The sequence below is a fragment of the Cryptotermes secundus genome, unplaced genomic scaffold, assembly GCF_002891405.2.
Source record: "Cryptotermes secundus unplaced genomic scaffold, Csec_1.0 scaffold1598, whole genome shotgun sequence".
NCBI lineage: Eukaryota > Metazoa > Arthropoda > Insecta > Blattodea > Kalotermitidae > Cryptotermes > Cryptotermes secundus.
In genome coordinates, this window is record NW_019744155.1 from 15,182 (window position 1) to 35,994 (window position 20,813).

At 37.1% G+C, this 20,813-nt stretch overlaps 1 protein-coding gene across 3 annotated transcripts in view; it reads right to left on the reverse strand.

Annotated features, from left to right (window-relative positions):
- Positions 1-882: 882 nt before the first annotated feature.
- Positions 883-20,813, reverse strand: part of LOC111874600 (PDZ domain-containing protein 8) — a 51,044-nt gene continuing 31,113 nt past the window's right edge. The window contains exons 13-17 of one of the 3 annotated variants that reach the window (XR_004514123.1): positions 17,645-17,821; positions 14,084-14,281; positions 10,872-11,081; positions 9,055-9,631; positions 883-4,510 (exon numbers count right to left, since the gene is read on the reverse strand). Coding sequence is in view for 2 of the 3 variants with exons in the window: in XM_023870227.2 (XP_023725995.1) it covers positions 9,587-9,631; positions 10,872-11,081; positions 14,084-14,281; positions 17,645-17,821 (630 nt within the window). In the remaining variant the exon portion in view is untranslated. The remainder of the gene's footprint in view (positions 4,511-9,054; positions 9,632-10,871; positions 11,082-14,083; positions 14,282-17,644; positions 17,822-20,813) is intronic. The other 2 variants (XM_023870227.2, XM_023870230.2) reach the window with 2 other exon arrangements.

Below are 20,813 nucleotides of genomic sequence, written 5' to 3' on the forward strand. Positions count from 1 at the left end.
ACATAAACAAAGGACTGAGTGCAACAACTGGGGTAACACCAAGTTGTTGCATGTTAAAGTATTATATAAATTTGCCCAAAATGTTACTGAAATTGTTGGCAATGGACCCCAGGCATTCCAATTCAAGTGTATTTGTAAAGAAGCTCTCTCAATTTACCAGTAGGATTTCAGGTTCTCACTGAAGTAGTTATGAAAGATTGTCCTGAACATTTTATTGTATGGAAGGTCGATATATTTACATGGTGTGTTACTTAAATTACATAGGTAAGTCAATAAGTAAGTTACAAATGGATATATAACTTAAACTGAGTACTGATTTGAGAAATGCTTCTATTTCTCAAGATAATCTCCCTGTATATTGAGGCACTTGTCCCATCATTTCATAAGCACCTGAAGACCAGCGGCATAAAATTCTTTGGGCTGCTGTCGGAACCAGGCGGTGACTGGGATCATGAAGGCATACTGCTCACTGCATTCCAGCCTCAAGGACAAACAATAAATGCTGACTCCTACTATAACATCCTTGGGAATCTTCAGGAAACATTCAACAGAAGTGACCAGGACTCCTCACCAAAGGCATGTTGCTATTGCATGACAACGCGCATCCCCATACTGCCAACAAGACAAATGAGACACTGCAAAATTTCAAGTGGGAAGTCCTTGAGCATCCTCCGTATAGCCCCGACCTTGCTCCAAGTGACTTCCATTTGTTTGGCCCCCTTAAACATCATCTTTCAGATGAACATTTTCCCGATTATGAAGCTGTAGAAAGGGAAGTCACCGGCTAGTTCCGAGAGCGGCCCAAAGAATTTTATGCTGCTGGTTTTAAGGGCTTGTGAAACGGTGGGACAAGTGCCTCAATGTACAGGGAGATTATGCTGAGAAATAAAAGGATTTTTCAAATCAGTACTCTTATTTAAGTTCTATATCCATTTGTAACTTACTTATTGACTCACCCTCATATATGTACCCAATTTTGTAGCAAATTAAAGAATAATATCCTTAAACATTTACAAAAAAGGTTAAGAATTCTACATAAATATTTGCAGAATCAATTATAGCTACACTATTTCCCACATAAGGTCTACATTTAAATGTATAATGGTATAAACTATTATTTGTAAGCTATTCATTAACAAACTTTCTTTTACCAAAACTGGATAGTGGAAGATTCAAAGAAGTGTCTGTTTTTCATCACTTCTATCAGTGGTAAATATTATCCTTTCTAAAATAAAGAAGTGAACTCATTTGGAGTCTGGAGCTTTAGAGCACTTCAATAAGAAGCAGGTGCTGGCTTACCTGCTTCCCATCAAGAGCACCCATGAGACTGTTCTATGACACATGCAAATAGTGAACCACCTTTACAAGCATAACGTATTGGTGTTCGAAACAACTCCCTCAGTCTTCGATCCACTTAACACATATACAAGATACATAGTTCTTCTATACTAAAATATTCTTGTATCATAATGACACAAAGACAGTCAAAAACACTGAACTACAATACCGCACTGTAAAATTTATCGGCTACACATTTTGATAAGTTGTAAAGAATATGTAACCACATTACAGTGCCAAATTAGCATGCTCACTGCTAACAGTGGTCAGTGCTTCTCAAATGAACATGCTCTTTCAGTGCTCACGTCTTACTACCTGCAAAACTACCTAGAATTCACTCACACAAATGTCTATTCAATTAATCACACAATAGTACAAGCTTTGAAGAAACAAAATATGCATTAATTCCTGATATACATGTGATAGAAATATTTGTTAGTCTACTTAGTCATGGCCTTTGGGAACAAAGAATCACATTTAAATGCCTGACAATGAATGGCTTAAAATGTAACAACTGACTTCACAACTGAAGACACACACACACTGTCTACTGCTGCTCTGACAACACTGAGCCTACATCATCCTACAAAATGGTGTTCTTGGATATGCTGGTGTCTGTCTCCCATATCAGGCTGTGATGGTCATTCATCAGTCTTTGTGTTCATTACATGATTCAAGACAATAAAAAAAGATATATATAAATTATATTTCTTTCTGACATACCACTGTTTAACCAATATTTTCTAGAAAATTCACATCCATCAGAGATAAAGACTACATAACCTGAGGTTACATTTAATTCAGGAATGATTAACTATACAATCACTCTTCAATGTAGAAAAGTATCTGTAATTGCCACATACTTTGCTTCAGGCAAACACCACACCAATCTCATTCAATTCCATGTCAGAATAAATTAAGTATTATTCATATTATCACAGTACTTAAAAATGCTATTCTTTTTAAGAAACAATGTGGAAATTATTGGCTAAACTGGGTATTAACCTGTACACATTCTTCAATGCACAAAATTGAAGCGTAACAGGGAACTTCAACCTTTGTACCTATTAACAAAATTACATTCTGCCACACCCCATTACAAATATCTTACAGGAATTCACTGTCTGTATCTTTAAAACTATACGTTACAGGCCAGTCAGTAGTGTAAAATTAAATTTGAAAGCGCAATTATGTTAATTACAGAAGTAAGAAATGTAGTAAACTATGTTCTTATAGATGAAAAAAAAATTGTTTAAAGTCAGTAGCAGAGAAAGCTGGATTTAGCATTAAACTTGTAGCCTAAGCATAGACACTGAAAAAAATCTTACTTATCACTAACACCTAAGGCACTCTGCCTAACCAGCATAAGACAAGCAGTGCTTATGGAACAAACACTGCTATAAAATATATTCTAAATTAACATTGTATTCAGAATATGAATACCTATCCATCACCTTCAGTTGCTTCTCTTTAGCTGAATGCTGTAAAGAAAATACAAATTATAAAATCTGCAACATTTCTGTTTCAGACTCAAGCTATTACACATAACTTTGAATTATAACATATCTTTTTTTTTAAATCAAGGATATATAAAAATTGAATAAAAAACAAGTATATAGTCAACAATGGTAAATATGTAGCTTTGAACATAACAGTCTTAACAATCAAGTTCCTTCCGTCAAATGTGACACTTAATGATGCTTTATCAGTTTAAGAGGTTATGAGGAAAGTGTCACATTTGAAGGAAGGAACTTGATTGTTAATTGGTTAGTGTGACGGACCAGAATGAAAGACCATAAATATAACAGTCTTATTTAAGCCTTTCAAGCCCTCAGGACTAAAACATGACATCTGTGAAACAGTGATGTCAAACTGAATCTGACAATTTTAAATTCAGAAAAAATATACTGAACATGGACCTAGAGTCTATCATATCCTCAAATAAACAGACCTCAAAATTGGAACATTGTTAAATTCAGTTCAATATTCACAGAAACACTTCCCAGTCCAGGAGTACAACAGTTTTGAAATTGAAGCAAAATGTATTGAACCTGGTGAGATATAATATGCAAGATATAAGGATCTCTGAAATTTAACACTAAAGCAATTACTGAGGGGGCTATATGCAATGCATGCCACACAGACCAAATTATAGAAGAGAACACAAATCCATCTTGTTTTAGGTATACAAAATACTGGAATGAAACAAACACCTTTGAGCAAACTAATCAATCTAGGAACCAGATTTGTTTGTTTCCGACATCTTATAGAACATGTTCGGTGTTCTAATTCAAGCAAACCCAGTAACAGCAGAAATGGCCTTTTTCCACTAGCAACTGTATATCGTCTACAGCATAACATCACTTTATAAAAATCAGTCAAACAGAATAAAACACAACTTCTGTGAACAAGAAGAGTAGTGACAAAATATTTCGGTGTAACTCTTTGGTGAAAAGAGCACACTCAAATCTTATTTTCTTAGAAAATGCACTCAATATATGAAATATTAATATTCAGTTTCCATAAATGAACCTTCACACACATCTCTCTGTCACTTACTGTATATCCATTTGCATTGCCACCACATATGCCTTTCAATAAATGCAATTTAAAATAAACTTCTACCAGCTAATCTTGAGACATCCATTATACTAAAAACCACTGGTGCCACATAACCTCTTAAACTGATAAAGCATCATTAAAAAAAATAAAATACAATATAAGGGCAATCTGATTACCTGAAATTTCAAGTACAAAATCTGACACATAAAAGGCCTAGGACAACTAACCAACATTCCAGGACCAACACTTGAGTACAAATGTACATAAATATTATCTAACTTTGCTATGATTCCTTGGTTTCTGGACATCCATCATTTATGAAACTAATTTGCTGTTGCTTATTCTTCAGGTTCTATGATTATGAAATAAATGCAAATATCTATATTAGCCAATTTATCGTTGCCATAACTTGGTAAAGGAAAGGTTACTACAAAAACAGTTATTAACTTATTTATAATCACATGGTGGATAAACTGATGATGATGAATTAGATTTAGTGTGGACCAAATGTAATTGTTCATATTGTGAAGTTTACTGTCTTCTTGGATGTGGTTTAATGGCTAGGTACCAAAGTTTCAGACAACCAATTTCTTCCATCTTCACAGAAAATCTGTAAGCCGCAAAGGAAAAAACAAGTCAATGATATATGGAATGGAGGACAGGAACCCAGAATAGGAGTGAACAGACGGGGGCAGTATAAGATGAACGCAATCTTGTGGCACTGAAAAGGCCTGACCTTCTAGATAAGGAGCGCCTAAGAACAAACCACTGTCATTCTTAGCCTCTTCCTATCTATGAGTGGAGCCCTTTTCAGTTCCCATGAGCCCATTCATTTTATACCACTCCCACTGGTTCACTCTTATTTCCAGACCTTGTTCTCCCCTTCTTATAATAAACTGAACATTTTCCTCCATGCAACTTATTATTCTACTCTGAAGATTCAGGCAGCATATCCCTCCAAAATGCTGGAACCTGTCAAACTACACAATGTCATACTATACGCTTCACAGTTACTGATCACCAGGGCCCGGATTTTGATGACATGTCATCTTTTTTTTCCTTGTATCCTATGCAAATATATAAATCTTGGATATGAGCTGCTGGTTACAGAAATGTAAATTTTATAGGTAATTTTTTGTCATTTTTTTTTGCATTTTTAGGTTTAAGGTCATTTTTTCATTTTTGGAGTAATTTTGTGGTAAATTTTTGGACTTTTAAGGGTATTTCTTGTCATTTTTCGCCATTTTAGGGAATTTTTCTTCATGTTTTCTGAGCTGTGAATAACATGGAAGTGAAGTGTTCTTTTTTTCTCCTTTAGGTCATTTTTCTGGATTTTTTCAGTCATTTTATAGGTCATTTTTTAATATTTTCAGGTCATCAAAATCCAGGCCCTGCATATTAAATTTCTGGGTCATATTTTAGGTCATTTTTCTGGATTTTTTCAGTCATTTTTTAAATATTTTCAGGTCATCAAAATCCAGGCCCTGTTGATCACATATTCATGTTGTATTCCTCTGGATTATGATGCGGTGTAGCATGGTATGTAGGTACCAATGTTTCAGGCAAATATAGTGTCTTCATCTTATTCCCTGCAGATGAAGGGAGTATGTTCCTCTGAAATACTCGTATTCACTGTCACATTACAGTGTTTGTCATAATTCAGAAGAACACAATATGAAGATTCACTGACACAGAAACCTGAAATGTTGTTCTTGTTATCAAGTTTCAATTGTACAGATATTAAACCTACTTAAGATGACGGGTGACATGACTTTTGCCTCTATTTCCAAGTAAAAGTCACATGAAGTAATTCAATAGGTCAGACAAGTGAGATCAATTTAATCAACAATGACGAATCTCACTCTTTCTGGTTCATTCCCAAAAGCAAAAAATGATCTCACAAGATGACACATTATACATTTGGAACAAACTGGCAGATTTCTGCAAATCATCAAGTAAGTCTGCGCTGACATCCATTCTTTTTTAGAACCCCACTTGCAACAAATGGTCCAACTATCTGAATATTTGATAATGCTGGCAATAGTGATTATAATGATCACAGATAAAAATGTGATAAGACTCTCAATTTCATTAATACTCCCTCTCCTACCATAAAATCTCTCTGGAGTCCAAACATGAGCAGATCACATGTAAAAGTTTTCACAGTTTGTTTCCTAATGTTGTGTGGGGTCTGATCACATTTGGAGCCCCAATATTAAAATCTTAATCATGTTACTGTATCACAGATTGTGATTCAGAGTAATGCAAATGTCCATCTCAACAATCAGCACATTTTATACATTTCTTTAAACTGTTAACTCCATGTGAACTTCTACAACCTTTGTTGAGTCCCCAATAACATAAACATTAACAGACTCTAAACCGCAAAAACCCAGTAATTCTGAATAAACATTAATGTTTATTTAGGCTGAGTACAATGGAAAGTATAATGTTATATTTATAGATTTAATTAGAGTTCTCAGCATGAAATTTAAACAAAATCTGTTCCCCAAAACTAGATCTGTGACAGACTTGACCTCTTCATAAGACGGATTCATGCAATTTTCTTTCATATATACATGTTCAATTCTTTTTTTAAATACTGTAATTATTTTGCTGGAATGTATCTGACATCACCTGTTTTATACAATTTGTTCAAATTTTTTTATGAAAGGTTAAAAGTACTAACTAGCAAATTAACAATACAGATAATCAATAAAATAAATAAATAAAAACATAAACTGTTTAATTATTTAACAGATAAATACATACTAAATAAATAACAAACATGAAACAATAATTTTAACAAAAAATAAACATACACAAATTAATACTTAAAACAAGATTTGCAATAATCAGAATGCAATAAATAATATAGAATTCTGCTACTTTGGTTCAGTGAATCAAGTGAGTTTGACAAAAGTTCCTAAAAAAAAATCATGTAAAACATTAAATCTCCACTGAACAAGTTCAGATTCATTTTAATGCACCTGAATTAAATTTAGCAGATGCCTGGTCCCCATTTAAAGCAGAGCATCAGTTGTGTAAATTGATTTTTTTTTTATTTTAGAAATCTGCCTAAGTAATAAGCAGAATAGTACTTTTAAAAATTTGTCATGATTACTCCTTCACTGGAATTCTTTTATTAATTTGCTGCCAGTATTAACAACTAACAGGGCATGCAGTAGCATAGTTGGTTGAGGGGCTATGCTACAAGCCGGAAGGTCACAGGTTCAAGTCCTGATGAGGTCACTGGATTTTTTCACTTGACCTAATCCTTCCAGCTGCACTATGGCCCTGGGGTCGACTCAGTCTCTAACAGAAATGAATACCAGGAATTAATTAAATAATTTTCCTTGTGGAGTAAAGTGCAGCCAGCACGTAACGCTAACAACCTTACTGCCATCTTTGAGTTGACTGTCTAGATAAGGTGGGACCCTCAACGTCTCACAACCCTATGGGCCTTCATGGCCTGTTACAGGGATAGCTTTACTTTTCTTTTATTAACAACATGCCAGTTCTTAATATTCCATATTAGGTTTGAAGATGTCCTTAAAAAATATAACATTAAAATATTTAATTCTTAGTGGAAGACTTGAAGTGAGCGATTCCTGAACTGCAACTAAACTGGCCAACTATCTCATATAAAGATCATTTAAAATTACATGCTTGTAGGGTTGAAAATGAAAGGCACGAAAATTAGTTAATATGGAGATTCATGATACATACTGTCTAACGGTGTGCCTTGTTCGATACTTCTGAGATTCCTATGTTTTCATTACACAACGTGTATCAACTTTCCATTACCAAATATGATTTGGCATACTAACCTATCCAGAGGGATCACAAAAGGAGATAACAAGTCGATGTGTTTACTGCACACACCTAAGGTTGCCTTATATGCACTGTAACAGTATTATGTAGGTTTTAGTTATTTAGAGGGTACACAGTAGCGTAGCCATTGAGGCACTATACTACAAGCTGGAAGGTCGCAGGTTCAAGTCCCGATGAGGTGACTGCATTTTTTTTTTTAATTGACCTAATCCTTCCGGCCGCACTATGGCCCTGGGGTTCACTCAGCCTCTAACAGGAATGAGTACCAGGAATTAAATAAATAATTTTCCTGGGAAGTAAAGCGCAGCCGGCACGTAAGGCTGACAACCTCACCGCCATCTTTGAGCTGATTGTCTAGATAATGTGGGACCCTCAACGTCTCACAACCCTATGGGCCTTCATGGCCTGTAACAGGGATAGCTTTACTTACTTTTACTTGTTTCAGCAAATACGAGACAAATTACTTCATCTACACAACAAAAAACTTTTATAATTTACAGACATTATACAGGAAAAGAACAATTTCATTCTTTCTCAAAAATTAGAAAGAGGAGCATAAATGAAGATAAAACTTCCAAGTAAATTTGGTGTATGCACATACCTACATGCGTTTGATACCATGCTTTCCACAGGTTCTGCTAATCAAGCTCCAGTACCTATTCTTATAGCAAGTTATTAACCCTCTTACTGCTAACCTGAGTGCACAATTGCACTAAATGTGGTCTGCATTGTGTTAGATTGAGTACGCACCATTTACTTCAGTACCTACTCTTAGGTACAATACTGTATGCACATGTCATCCATATATACACTATTATAACCAGAAACATTTTTTTTGCATTGCAGCCATTCCTATTTTGTCTCTTTATAAGTAACCGTTGTGAAAAAAAATAATACTGGCAAGAATACCGCATTCTGCAAAACCAAGAATTCATGTTTCACGCTTCAGCAACCACTTGGGAGGAGCATTGAATGGATAACATATTCCAAGAAAGGCAACAAGATTTGATGGGTTTAAATAAATAATATCAAACTCGCCTAACAGAATTACATTTTTAAAATAACATTCTTTTAAGAACCTTCTCTTCTTTGCAGTATGAAATTCAGGGGAGAACAAACTTGTTATGTAAACACACACAAAGCATAAGAAAAAAAGTCCCACAGCTAGTAAGTAATCAATTATCTCTATGCAGACATATAGAATAAGTTCGCTACGAAAAATATTTAGAGCTGCTTTTCTTTGTTTACAATGTGCTGTTTGTTGTTATGGTGAACTTGAATTTGAAAGATAATTAAATCCAGGTATTTCTGGTTACAAACCTATCAACCACTACCCTCTCAATGGACCAATTAACCTGTTAAGCATTACCCACTGAACCAACCAAGAAAGTGAGGCAGTTTCTGCACAGGAATACCATCTGGAAAATATGCAGAAGTTATTATTATATTTCATGTAATTCTTTTATATATGGTATATGGGTACAGCCACTGATTTTAAATATTGTCACAATTTTAAGGAGTGTACCTACAGATGAGTCTTCCATTGGTAATCGTATTTACTGGACTCTCTGATACAGTGCATGACTACTAGCAGACTGCTAGTAATAAAACAGCAATTTTCTTCCAATTGTGACTGAATATACACAAAATCAACCAGAATTTTGAGACTAACTTAAATTAAGCTGTGGGTCACTACCAGTCTGTGGACCACTAACAGAAAACATTACCACAGCCCATATCTTACTGCTCAAGAGTTTTATGCTACAAGACAAAGTAAATTAATCAAACACTGTTTGTTTCTTGCCATTGTGCTCTACCTTAACTGCCTGCAGACAGATCCAAATCACTGACTTCATTCTACAGATATGTCATCCCCTGATCCCGAGTCAATTTCTCTCTGTGAAAAAATAAGGCATACAGCTTACTACAAAAACCAGCATTCTACACACATGCATAACACACAAAACCAACTTGTGGGGAAAAATGCTATTGGTGTTTCAAGGAAAAATGCAGCAGACACAATAAAGAGGCACTAAAACAAACATGGAGAAAATTACAAAGTAAGGAGCTTTGTAGTTTGTACTTATCACTAGTATTATCAGTGAATAGCTCAAGGAGGATGAGTTAAGCAGGAGACACTGTCCTCTGGCAGGACATGGTGAACTTGGGGCTGCTTAATTTCAAGGTGTAGGAGTTTCCTTGGACAGCTGATGGCTGCTAAGCTGATCAAGAAATATTCTGCTTTTAAAAAATCCAGGTATTACTTTTCAGTTCAGACTAGGATCACTGGATCCTACCCTGAGCCAGTGTATTTCAATCCCCAACTTCAGAGTCAGTTTCTCAAAGGTCAACTTTGACATCACCTTCCAATCTCTGCCTAGGCCTACAACATAGCCTCTTCCCTAAGACTTCCTGACCGAAATGTTGTATGTGTTACCCATTTTCCCCCCACGCACTACATACTTTGCCCATCTCACCCTCCTTGATTCTGAAAAGGCAGTTATACTCATACTTTCAGAAGCCATAGTTAAGTATAGTTTACTAAAATTTCTTTCTTTCTTATTGGCGTCATGAATAAAGGAGAAATTTATCGTCTTGATAGAAACCTACGCTCTCCAAAGGCAAATTATTTCCACTTTCTCCCCTTATTATCAACATCATATTACACACTGTCACGTGTTCGTGACTAGACATGGGTTTTAGACTAACTGGATCTACTGAATACTCGGGACTCATAATGCTCTCACTAACCTCCACATTCTACAAATCACTACAGCATACATTAAGCCTTCTCAGTTTGTTCTGTCTTCACCGGTCACTGCCCGATGACAGTTTCTAACAATGGAGATTTCTCTGCATCTGCGCTAGCAGCCAACCACCAACTACAACTGATGACTTACAATAAACTGCTAACCACAGACTACTGACTGACTCACTTATGGTCAATACACAGCCTTCGCACAGACCACACAGAAAACACTGCTTCCCATGGTTCTACTTTTGCTGCTCCATTATTCTGTCTTTTATGTACCATGTCACAATATAATACTCTACCAATACATCAAATTGTATCCTTACTGTTTAGTACAATAGTGACCAAAGCAAAGCTACTGTATAGCTTCAAGCTTGAACATTACCTTTGATGATTCTTCCTGATCCTGTGTATGCTGAAGGCCAGCACAGAAGTGAAGCATGAGCACAGCCAATGCCTGGACCTTCTCATCTGATTTGCCAATAAGAAACGCTATTCTTGTATGTTCTGACGGGTCCCTGGTTTCCTGTTCTTTCTGGGCCAATTCCATGCGCAGCTGCGTCTCTTCATCTATTGCTGATTTTAACTTGCTAATCTGTTTAACACACAACACTATAACAACACTGGGAAGAAGGGAAGAAGCAGGCAGTTGGGAGTTCTATAACAAAACTGTAAAACCCTCTGAAACTATATGCGGTCCCAGGTCATATGCCCATCTAGCATTAACTATTATCTTCCACTGACAATTTTATGCAGAATCATGACATATTTATACAATGATATAATTTTTACCACTATTTATTCTACCTGTGTTCTAATTACAATAGGTACCTAATATTAATTCAGATGATGACATATCCACAACCAAGTTCAAACAAAACCCCTCATTTACCTATGTAAAAACCCACATTGAATTACAGTTTAAACTTGCAAGCTGTCCCTGTGCCTAATTAATGAGGCACCATACCATGAAGATAGCCGGTCACGGTAGCCAAGCGGTCTAAGGCATGCACTGTCTTCGCTCGCTCGGAAGCCGGGATCGTGGGTTCAAATCCCACTCAGGGCATGGATGTTTGTGCGTTTTTCTGTGTTTGTCTACAGGTAGAGGCCTTGCGACGAGCTGATCACTCGCCCAAGGAGTCCTACCGAATGTGTAAGATCTAGTAAACCGAAGTGAAACGGAGAGTTTCATTGAGGTAGGCCTAGGCCCAAATTGGGGCTGTAGCGCCACAGAAAAAAAAAATACCATGAAGATACATGGTGGGGTGGCGGTAGAGTGCCACATATTCTAAGCTTTGGAGCTAGATGGAAGTAAGATATCAGATTCCAGACCTGCTTACTATATCCCCCCCCCCCAGTACCCACTGGAAAGGGGGCTAACAAGACTCCAGAAACACTCTGGATGCTGCGCACAAGAGAAACTCTCTTGTTCCTTCCTGGACTCAAACTCCAGTTCACTGGCTGTCCAGCCTGTAGCCCAGCACTATACTGACTGAACTATCCCAGCTCTCTTTAATGTTGTACTGTTCAACATTTTACATTCTTCGGTCTATATGCAACACATTGATTCATTTAGTTAAACATTGCCAGTTCACAATGACAAAACCCTCCCAGAACATCAGTATGTAATAAAGTTAAAATTAATCTTAGCATTTCTCGCAAGTACAGTCAACTCTCGATTATCCGGGGGCAGATTAACCGGTTTGCGGCTTAACCGGGACTACTGAGGCTTTTTTGAGGCTTATATGTTGTTTAATATTCATTCACTTTTGTTTCACATGGTGAGTTGCAACACTATTTTTGCACTAGTGTGAACCGAGCTCTGCATTCTTTTGTCCCGTTATGCTAACACAATGTTCTAGGGTAGGGGTGAAAGAATGCAAGGATTTGTGGAAAGTTTCAAGGCCAGATACATCACCCCAGTTAGTTTCTTTGTATCGATCTTCAAATGTGTTAGCAAAATGTCACGGCGTAAAAGGAAGCGTGTTGTGTTAAGTATTCAACAGAAAAAGGAAAATGCCGCGAAAAAGTAAACGACAATACTAAATTTTTTTAAGTGTTAAGTGTGAATATTCGTAAAAAGTGTTGGATGTTGTTGAAGACTGTGATTGAAATAACTAATTCATACTTCAGTGGAATGTAAAAAAAGTATTAAATAGGCCATGAGATGACATAAAAATGAGGTTGAATAAATTTAAATACAGGTAGGCCTATAATATTATGAAGGTACAGTATTACAGTACTACTTTTAATAAAATTTGTCTTAACCGGGTTTTCGATTAATCGTGATTTCCATCCCCACCATTATCCCGGATAATCAAGAGTTGACTGTATAATTCATTACTGTACGTTAAAGGTAAAGTTGTCCCTGTGCTTGACTAATTAACCACTATGCCATGAAGGTGTATGGGGGACTGGACATATAGACCCACATTTTCTTAACCTCGGCACCTGTATGATACATAGTAAATGAAAATGACATGGATCAACCTCAGTATAGTGACCTACAAGGAAATATGACAAATCAGTAATAAGGTTTTCCACGTCATGCACTATCTGAAGATGACCAAAATGGTCCTTATATATAATAGCTTTTAACAACTACAATATATTATATACCAATATAAGTCTTACTGATAGTCCTTTCAATCCAAATTTAATACCAATATACTGAAGACCATTTGAAATTACTGGCAAATGTATGCTTGGTCTCTCACACTTAATCCTTTGTCATTTAATTCCATCACTAAATGCTTAATGCTTTCATGTGTGATTCTAACTCAATTAAGTGCTGCCAATGAAAAAATTTTAATGACCCAAACAATTCACATGTGATTGTCAACTTCAGATCTTGCAACATGCATCAGAGTCCACAGTCCCAGATTAATCATGAATTAGCTTATTCCTGACATATGGAAACAGAATAATATTGTACTTGGCTCCATAAGCTTACATTCCTGTCTATGCATCAAATCATGGGTCTGGCATAATTCTTGTCCTGGTGAGTCTGACTGAACCCCATGCTCTAAAGTTAGACTCACTATAATGTGCATATGAAGAGAGTAATTATACTGTTCTGTACACAGTTAACTGACTACTTCCAGGGAGGAGAACCCTTCTCGAGAAATTAACAGTTGCTCAGCTAATTTAAGAAACTCACAAACTTTATGGAACCCAAAGGTTCATTTCCATGATCACACAAGCCTGCCACTGGATCCTACATGGAGCCAAATTAATCCATTTCACATCCTTACACCACACTTCTTTAATGTTCATCTGAATATTATCCTTTCACCTATGCCTACAGCTTCCAAATGGTTTGATCCCTTTAGACTTTGCAATCAACTTCTTCAATTCAATCAATTTTTCAATACACTTCTCATCACTCATCCATACTACATACCCAGCCCATTTGATGGTTCTTCCATTAATTGCTCTAATAATATTTGGTGAATTATGAAACTCGTCACTATACAATTTTCTCTGTACTCCCTGTTACATGTGTAACTTAACAGACTGTGAAGTAGAACAGTATTGCTGATGGAAATCACCTCCCCAAATACTGACAACAGGGAGCAAAAAGTTGTTTTTGCTTACCATTTTGTTTATCTTGTCTTTGCGTTGTGGGGGTGAGAGACTGGAGTACAGTTCCTTGCCAGTTGTCTTTGCGATAGACATGAGATCATCATCATTGGGATGCTGCAGCAAGTGGTCCAGTGCTGCTGACACATCATCTCCGGCATCACTGTCTAGCAATGAGTGTGGAAACTGGAATGGATTTCCAATTAGGGATGCCTATAACAGAGGGATACTACACACTTAAACAAGCTACAAAATAAGGATACTTGGAATTCAAGCACTATTCCATAAGAATAAAAGCCTGTTGCAAGAATGAGTTACATATTTCAATTTCCTAATGCCGACCCAATATATAGGTTATGAAAGAACTGATAGGCTATTTCACTACAAAAGAATTATCATAGTTAACTTGACAGGCAAGAGTTGCCCAGCTGATTAAAGAAACTTCTCCATCTTTTATGTAACCCAAAGGTTCACAACTGTTTGCAAGAACCAACCACAGGTCCATTTTTTCAGGAGATGAATTCAGTCCACACTCACATAACCTATTTACTCGTAAGATACATTTTAGTATACCCTTCCTGCCTACATCTAGGTCTCAAAAGAAGTCTCTTTCTTCAGCTTTCACAACTAAAATTCTATATACATTTTGCATTTCCTTCATGTGTATTACCAAATAGCAATTATAAAAAGAAACAATTCAGGGAAAAGTGTGTAGTGACACATTCTGAGAATAGAAGACTACAAAATTAATGTGATTTAAATTAAAAGACAGAAGGGTTATAGGAAGGTCTAGGAAGAAAGTGGACTTGAGGACAAGCTGCAGAAGCAACATAAAAATGAAAACGTAAGAGATAGACATGTTCCCTCTATAAAAAAAGAAAAGAAAAAAAAAAGAAAGCAAACAATGTTTAAAATAAAGCATTCTGCATGGCTGTCCAACCTCTTTACATATACACAAATCAGATGCTTTATCTACCAACCAACCTGCATTGCAGGTGACCTACAAGGACAAGCCTTACAAGTTCAATCAGTTTGATGTGGACAAAGGTTAAATACATCATGCATCTTCAGATCTGAGTCTATTAATTATGACATTTTACATTACTAACACTGCTAATAATGATGACATCTACTAAACATGATTCTGAGAAGGTTCAATCCTTTTCTCATATCGTTCACACCCTCCTTTTCTCGGGGGTGTTATTTTACAACGTTGTGAGTAGGTGGCCTATATAGGCCATCCAATAACAGGATGACAAATGAACTGAAAGGATCTGAAAGGAAGCAGTCATGGCTTAATAAAGGTACTATCCCACCATTTGCTTGGAGCAAACAACAAAAATCATGCAAACTGTGTCAGGATAACCAGCGTCCAAGCCAAGACTCAAATGGGGCACAGAAAACAAGTCAAGATCATTACTGCTTATCCTAACCAGCATCTTCTTACTGTCAAACTTTTCTTCAGAAATAAGTGTGTCATCACTGCAGCTTAAAAGGCATGTCATTGAGAACATCATGTTCAAGTCAAATGAATGAGCGAATATGGGGATAGCCTTGACTGGCTCTTGCACCACAACCATTGTGATCTATTGAGCATCGCCCTCTGTTTAACCCTTCAACAATCCTACACTTCAAACAGAGCATAGTATCTTACTTCAAGGGGTGTCTTGATAGCTGCCTGATTCCATGACGTAGTGTCCCAGCTGACAAAATCTTAAGCAAGCTATATCCTCACAATCACATAGGTTGATTCATCTTTTCCAGGCACTGTATCCTGTAAGCAGTCCTGTCACCCACCACAGGTAAGGTAAGGTAAGGTAAGGTAAGGTAAAGCTATCCCTGTAACAGACAGTGAAGGCCCATAGGGCTGTAAGGTGTCAAGCCTCCCACATTTTCTAGACAATCGGCTCACAGATGGTGGTGAGGTTGTTAGCCTAATGCGCCAGCCACCCGTTACCCCCAGAAAGATTCCTGGTACTCATTTCAATTAGAGGTTGAGGTGATCCCAGGGCCATAGTTCGGCTGAAAGGATTAGGTCAACTGAAAAATCCAATGACCTCATTGGGAATCGAATCCACGACCTTCTGGCTTGTAGCATAGTGTTTCAACCAACTACGCTGTGTGCCCCCCATCACCCACCATAAATGGTTTCTATTTAGTTTTATTAGTTCCTTAGTTATTCTAGCAGAGGGCCCTTGTAAATACCCCTCTGCATGTTTTTAGTCCTGTTAAGGGCTCCCAGTACTTTTCATGGTCTCTGTTTTGTCGAGTCCCGGACATCCTTCTTGGCAATCGGCACTCAAATTCCACATGTTCTTTCAGGTCCTACAAAAGGACATTGAGATCCCAATGTTCATGTTTCTTGTCTGAACATGTCCCAGACGTGTATTTAAGATACTTGGAAAATGAAACAGTAAGTGATAAATCACTAAGCATGGCCTGGGAGAACAGAAGAAACAATGAGAGCACAGGCCCCAACAGTGCCCACAGAAATCAAGAAAGGTTACTGCTCAGTTTTCTTAGAATAATACTACAAATTCTTGCACTGTTATTCATACAGAAACCCTTATTTTTATTTACTTATGCTTTATTTAATCACACTGTCAGTAATTAACACTATAGAGCATCCAGCAGAAAGATTTGGAACTCATAAATCATTTTGAAGGAAACTACAGGAAATTGTCACGGAAGATATAGGCCAAACTGATACTGAGCAATGAAAGTCGCCTTTGTTTCTAAGCTGTCACAACTAAACAAGAGTGCTGAGTGTCACTTTCTGTTCCACCTACACAAAATAGCTATTGATGATATGTTCAGAAGATGTCACATTAAAGAGAATTTCTTGATAGTACCAATATTCTTTGAGCTGCAATGAAGGCACACTCAAGAATAAGAGAATGGTGTTGGACTGTCCACATGTTTATCACGAAAATTCTAAACCTAAATCTTCAATCTGATGAAAAAATAAATGGTTTTTCATGAATACTTTATGAAATACAATAATATAAAATCCCCATGATTTGGGCAGACCCTGTACAAATATATAACACAAGAGATCAAGGGGAACACTTTATATTTGAATAATTTTGCTTAAATTAGTCACAGACATTCTAAATTCCTCCTGAGGGCATATAAGAGTAACATTCAATTTACATTAGATAAGATAGTCCCTAGTGGCCCGAGACAGGACACCAGCACCCCACCCAATGCTGTCACCCACCCTACATAAATCAACCCTGAAGATGGAGGCAACATGTACCTCCAAAACATCGGCAACATGGTGTAAATACCCAAGAATTGAAGCAACATCAACAAGTTTATAACAATAAATATTTGTAACATTACACTAGTGATACATGCTATTTGCTATTCCCACTACTTTGTCTTTTACCACCACCACTGCTTACAAAAGCAATGCGTTATGGACTGGCTACAGACAGACCACAATGCAACACTGATTACTGAAAGATCAAGACAGACTATGACATTATCACAGCCCGAAGTAGGAAGTGAGTCAGTAAGTCCAGGCAGTGTCTTTGTAATGGTGTAAGGGGTTTTCACACTTTCAATCATTACCTTACGACTGCCTGCTGGTGAATGCTGCGGGGAGGGAGGGAGGCTACGAGACAGGTGACTAGAGTTAGCCATGGTGGGTGGGGCCAGATTGTTTGCTGAGCCAACCCGCTTCAGACTGCGAGCCTGAGCTGCACTTGCCACTGTTGCCAGCAAACTACCGATCCCACGGCGTTGGCCCTGCCAACACGATGGTGCATGCTCCCTTCATTAAGTGACCAATCAGTGGGTTCTCATTTGCCACAACTTATCAGACAGCATTCATAAAAGGCAAGTCACTGCACTACTGAATTCCACATGCCATAGGTTTTGCTGAATACACAAACTGCTAATCAACATGAACATTAGTTCCAAACTGAATTTTACACACTCAACATTACTGTACAGTCACAATACACTATGATAAGACAGACTCTATGTCATCATGGTGCCATCCCCCTTTTGAACGTAAACTGGCAATATACATTTGGCCCTGGCAGATATATGCATATTGTTAAGGCATTTATGATCACACATAACTGAAATCAATGTATGATACAAGAATGAAAATATACAGTAAACTTTGGTATTTGCATGCTTTTCAAATAAATTCTTTGTGATGTTACATCTCTTACTGATATTGACATTTTTAGGTAGAAACCTACTGCCAGCAGACATAACCAAGGATACACATATCAGAAATGGTACTGAAAAAAGGGAATACATTATCTTTTTTCTTATTCTTCACTAATCATATGCTACATCAAGAACTGCTTCAAATTAAACCCACACATTTTACTGATATACTTATTTATTCATGTCATGTAATACTTCCTGTAAGACAAGCAGTACTTGAGAAATTTTATATTGATATGATTTGATCTTTATACAGAGGCACAGTGGATTGATGTGGGACCAAAATGAAGCTGACTTAAGAACTTTTAACTTAAACTTACTGCACCAAAATTCATTAAAACCTGGCTTGAGATAAAATGTGTGGACACACACAGAAATCAACACACATGATATGAATCTTACACATTCATTTTATGTTCTCCTCTGAATGTGTATTTCATGAAAGGGTTTGTCTTGGTCTGATGAGGAAAACAAAATTAATGATCATAACAATGGTTAACAGATGGATACAAAAGAATATTTCTTCTCTCTGTAAGAGTCAAAATCTAGGACATAACAGGTATTCAAAGTTTCATTACACATATACAATACAACCTGAAAATCAAACTTCTACAGAAATTTGCTCTAAATGGTTCTAAAAATCAAAATTAGAATACAATAGGTTGGAGCATAACATATACAGTCAGAAACACACATAAACACTAGGAAAACACAAAAACTGAGGACTAGCAAAAAGATGAACAACTAATACTCCACCACTGTCAAACTCCGGCAAACTAAGTCAAAGCATTATCTCATTAACAGCAAACTAAATTACAGATCCAAAATGTACAATACATACATGATAATGAAAATGGGAACCAATGCATATATAACTGTACAGTCATGTATGAAAACTGATTGACAGTAAAGACACAGATGATTGGAATATATTTAGAGCACAAAAGTATATACAACAAACATTTTCCATCAAAGATGTTCAAGTGTTCCTCCACACTGCACCATACGGATACCATTCTCAATACATGCAAATACAGTAAACACAAACAAAGTCTTAATCAAAATAGTAATTTCTGACACTAATAGGTGTATGTGTTCAAGACTTCATCCTACCTTGAGCACAAAGGGTTTTCTTGCAAATGCTGTTCAAAGTTTACAATGCAACCTTTGGCATGAGGTTTGACAAACTATGGCTTAGTGTACTAACCAATGAATTGAAGTTGTACATGTAATCCCCCCCCCCCAGATGCAGTAAAATTATAAGCACTGCATTTAGGTTTCTTTTTACATTCCCCACAATCCACATAACTACCAACAATACTACATAAAATTAGTGCAAGTAAAGGTAAAGTTGCCCTGTGCTTAACTAATTAAGCACTAAGCCATGAAGACGTATGGGGGAGTGGATGTACAGATCCACATATTGTTGACCTCAGCACTAGTCAGAGGTGATCAGTCAGCTTCACACCCCAACCATTTTACCCCCAGGGAAAGAACTCCCGGTACCCACTGGATAGGAGGTTGGGTGCACCCCAGAGCTGGTCTGGATGACGTGGATAAGGAGCAGAAATAGTTTAGTAAGTAAAGTGACTATGGACTGGATGATCACAGTTTGATTCCTGGTAGAAGCAGGGAATTTTATCTTTGCCACCATATCCAGACCATCACTGAGATCCACCCACCTATTATCCAATGGTTACTGGGGGGGGCTCTTTCCCCAGGGATAAAGTGGCTGGTGTGTGAAGCTGACTGCTGACCACTGACCTCCATCCACAACTGCGATTATGAATATGTTAAGCTTTACCTCCACTCTCCCTGCAGGCTTTCAAGGGCAAATTTAAAAAGCATAAATTAATGCAATAATTGTCTCCATGAAGAGACTCACATAAACCCAAACAGCCTGATAAGAATGTTTTTATTTCACTCAACTTCCCACTCAAATTTTTCTCTAAATTTTAAAGGATTTTAAAATTAGAACTGAAGATTTTATAAGTGCTAATGTGTGTAACAAAAATAATCTATAAACCAGACAGATATCAACGAAGTAGATGTTGATAATAACAATGAAAGGAACAATGTGTTTTTAAATGTTAAATTTTAAACTAAGTGCAGTGTAACAGCAACGTGACTGTATACACCTGATGATGGCCGTTTGAGGCCGAAACATGTAGTGTAAAGGAGAGCAAGATCAAGGACATATAATATATTGTTTGCACTTGGGACGGAGTTCATATCATTTAACGGACCTGTGTGTTTGAGTGGTGTAAGTGCTTCAGAGAGGGCAGAGAATGTGTGGAGAATGAACTGCATGATCGTTGGCCGCGAACATCCATCACCGAGCCAAACACTGATCGTGCAGACCCGCTTATTCATGAGTAGAGGCGCATCACTATCAAGGAACTTGGAGCAATGCTGTCCATCAGTGTTGGTAGTATAGAAGACATCGTGAAATACCACCTGCACTATCACAAGGTGAATGCACAGTGGGTACCATGCACTTTGACAGAGGTGAACAAAATGGTGCACATGCAAGCTGCCAGTCGTCTCCTACAGCAGT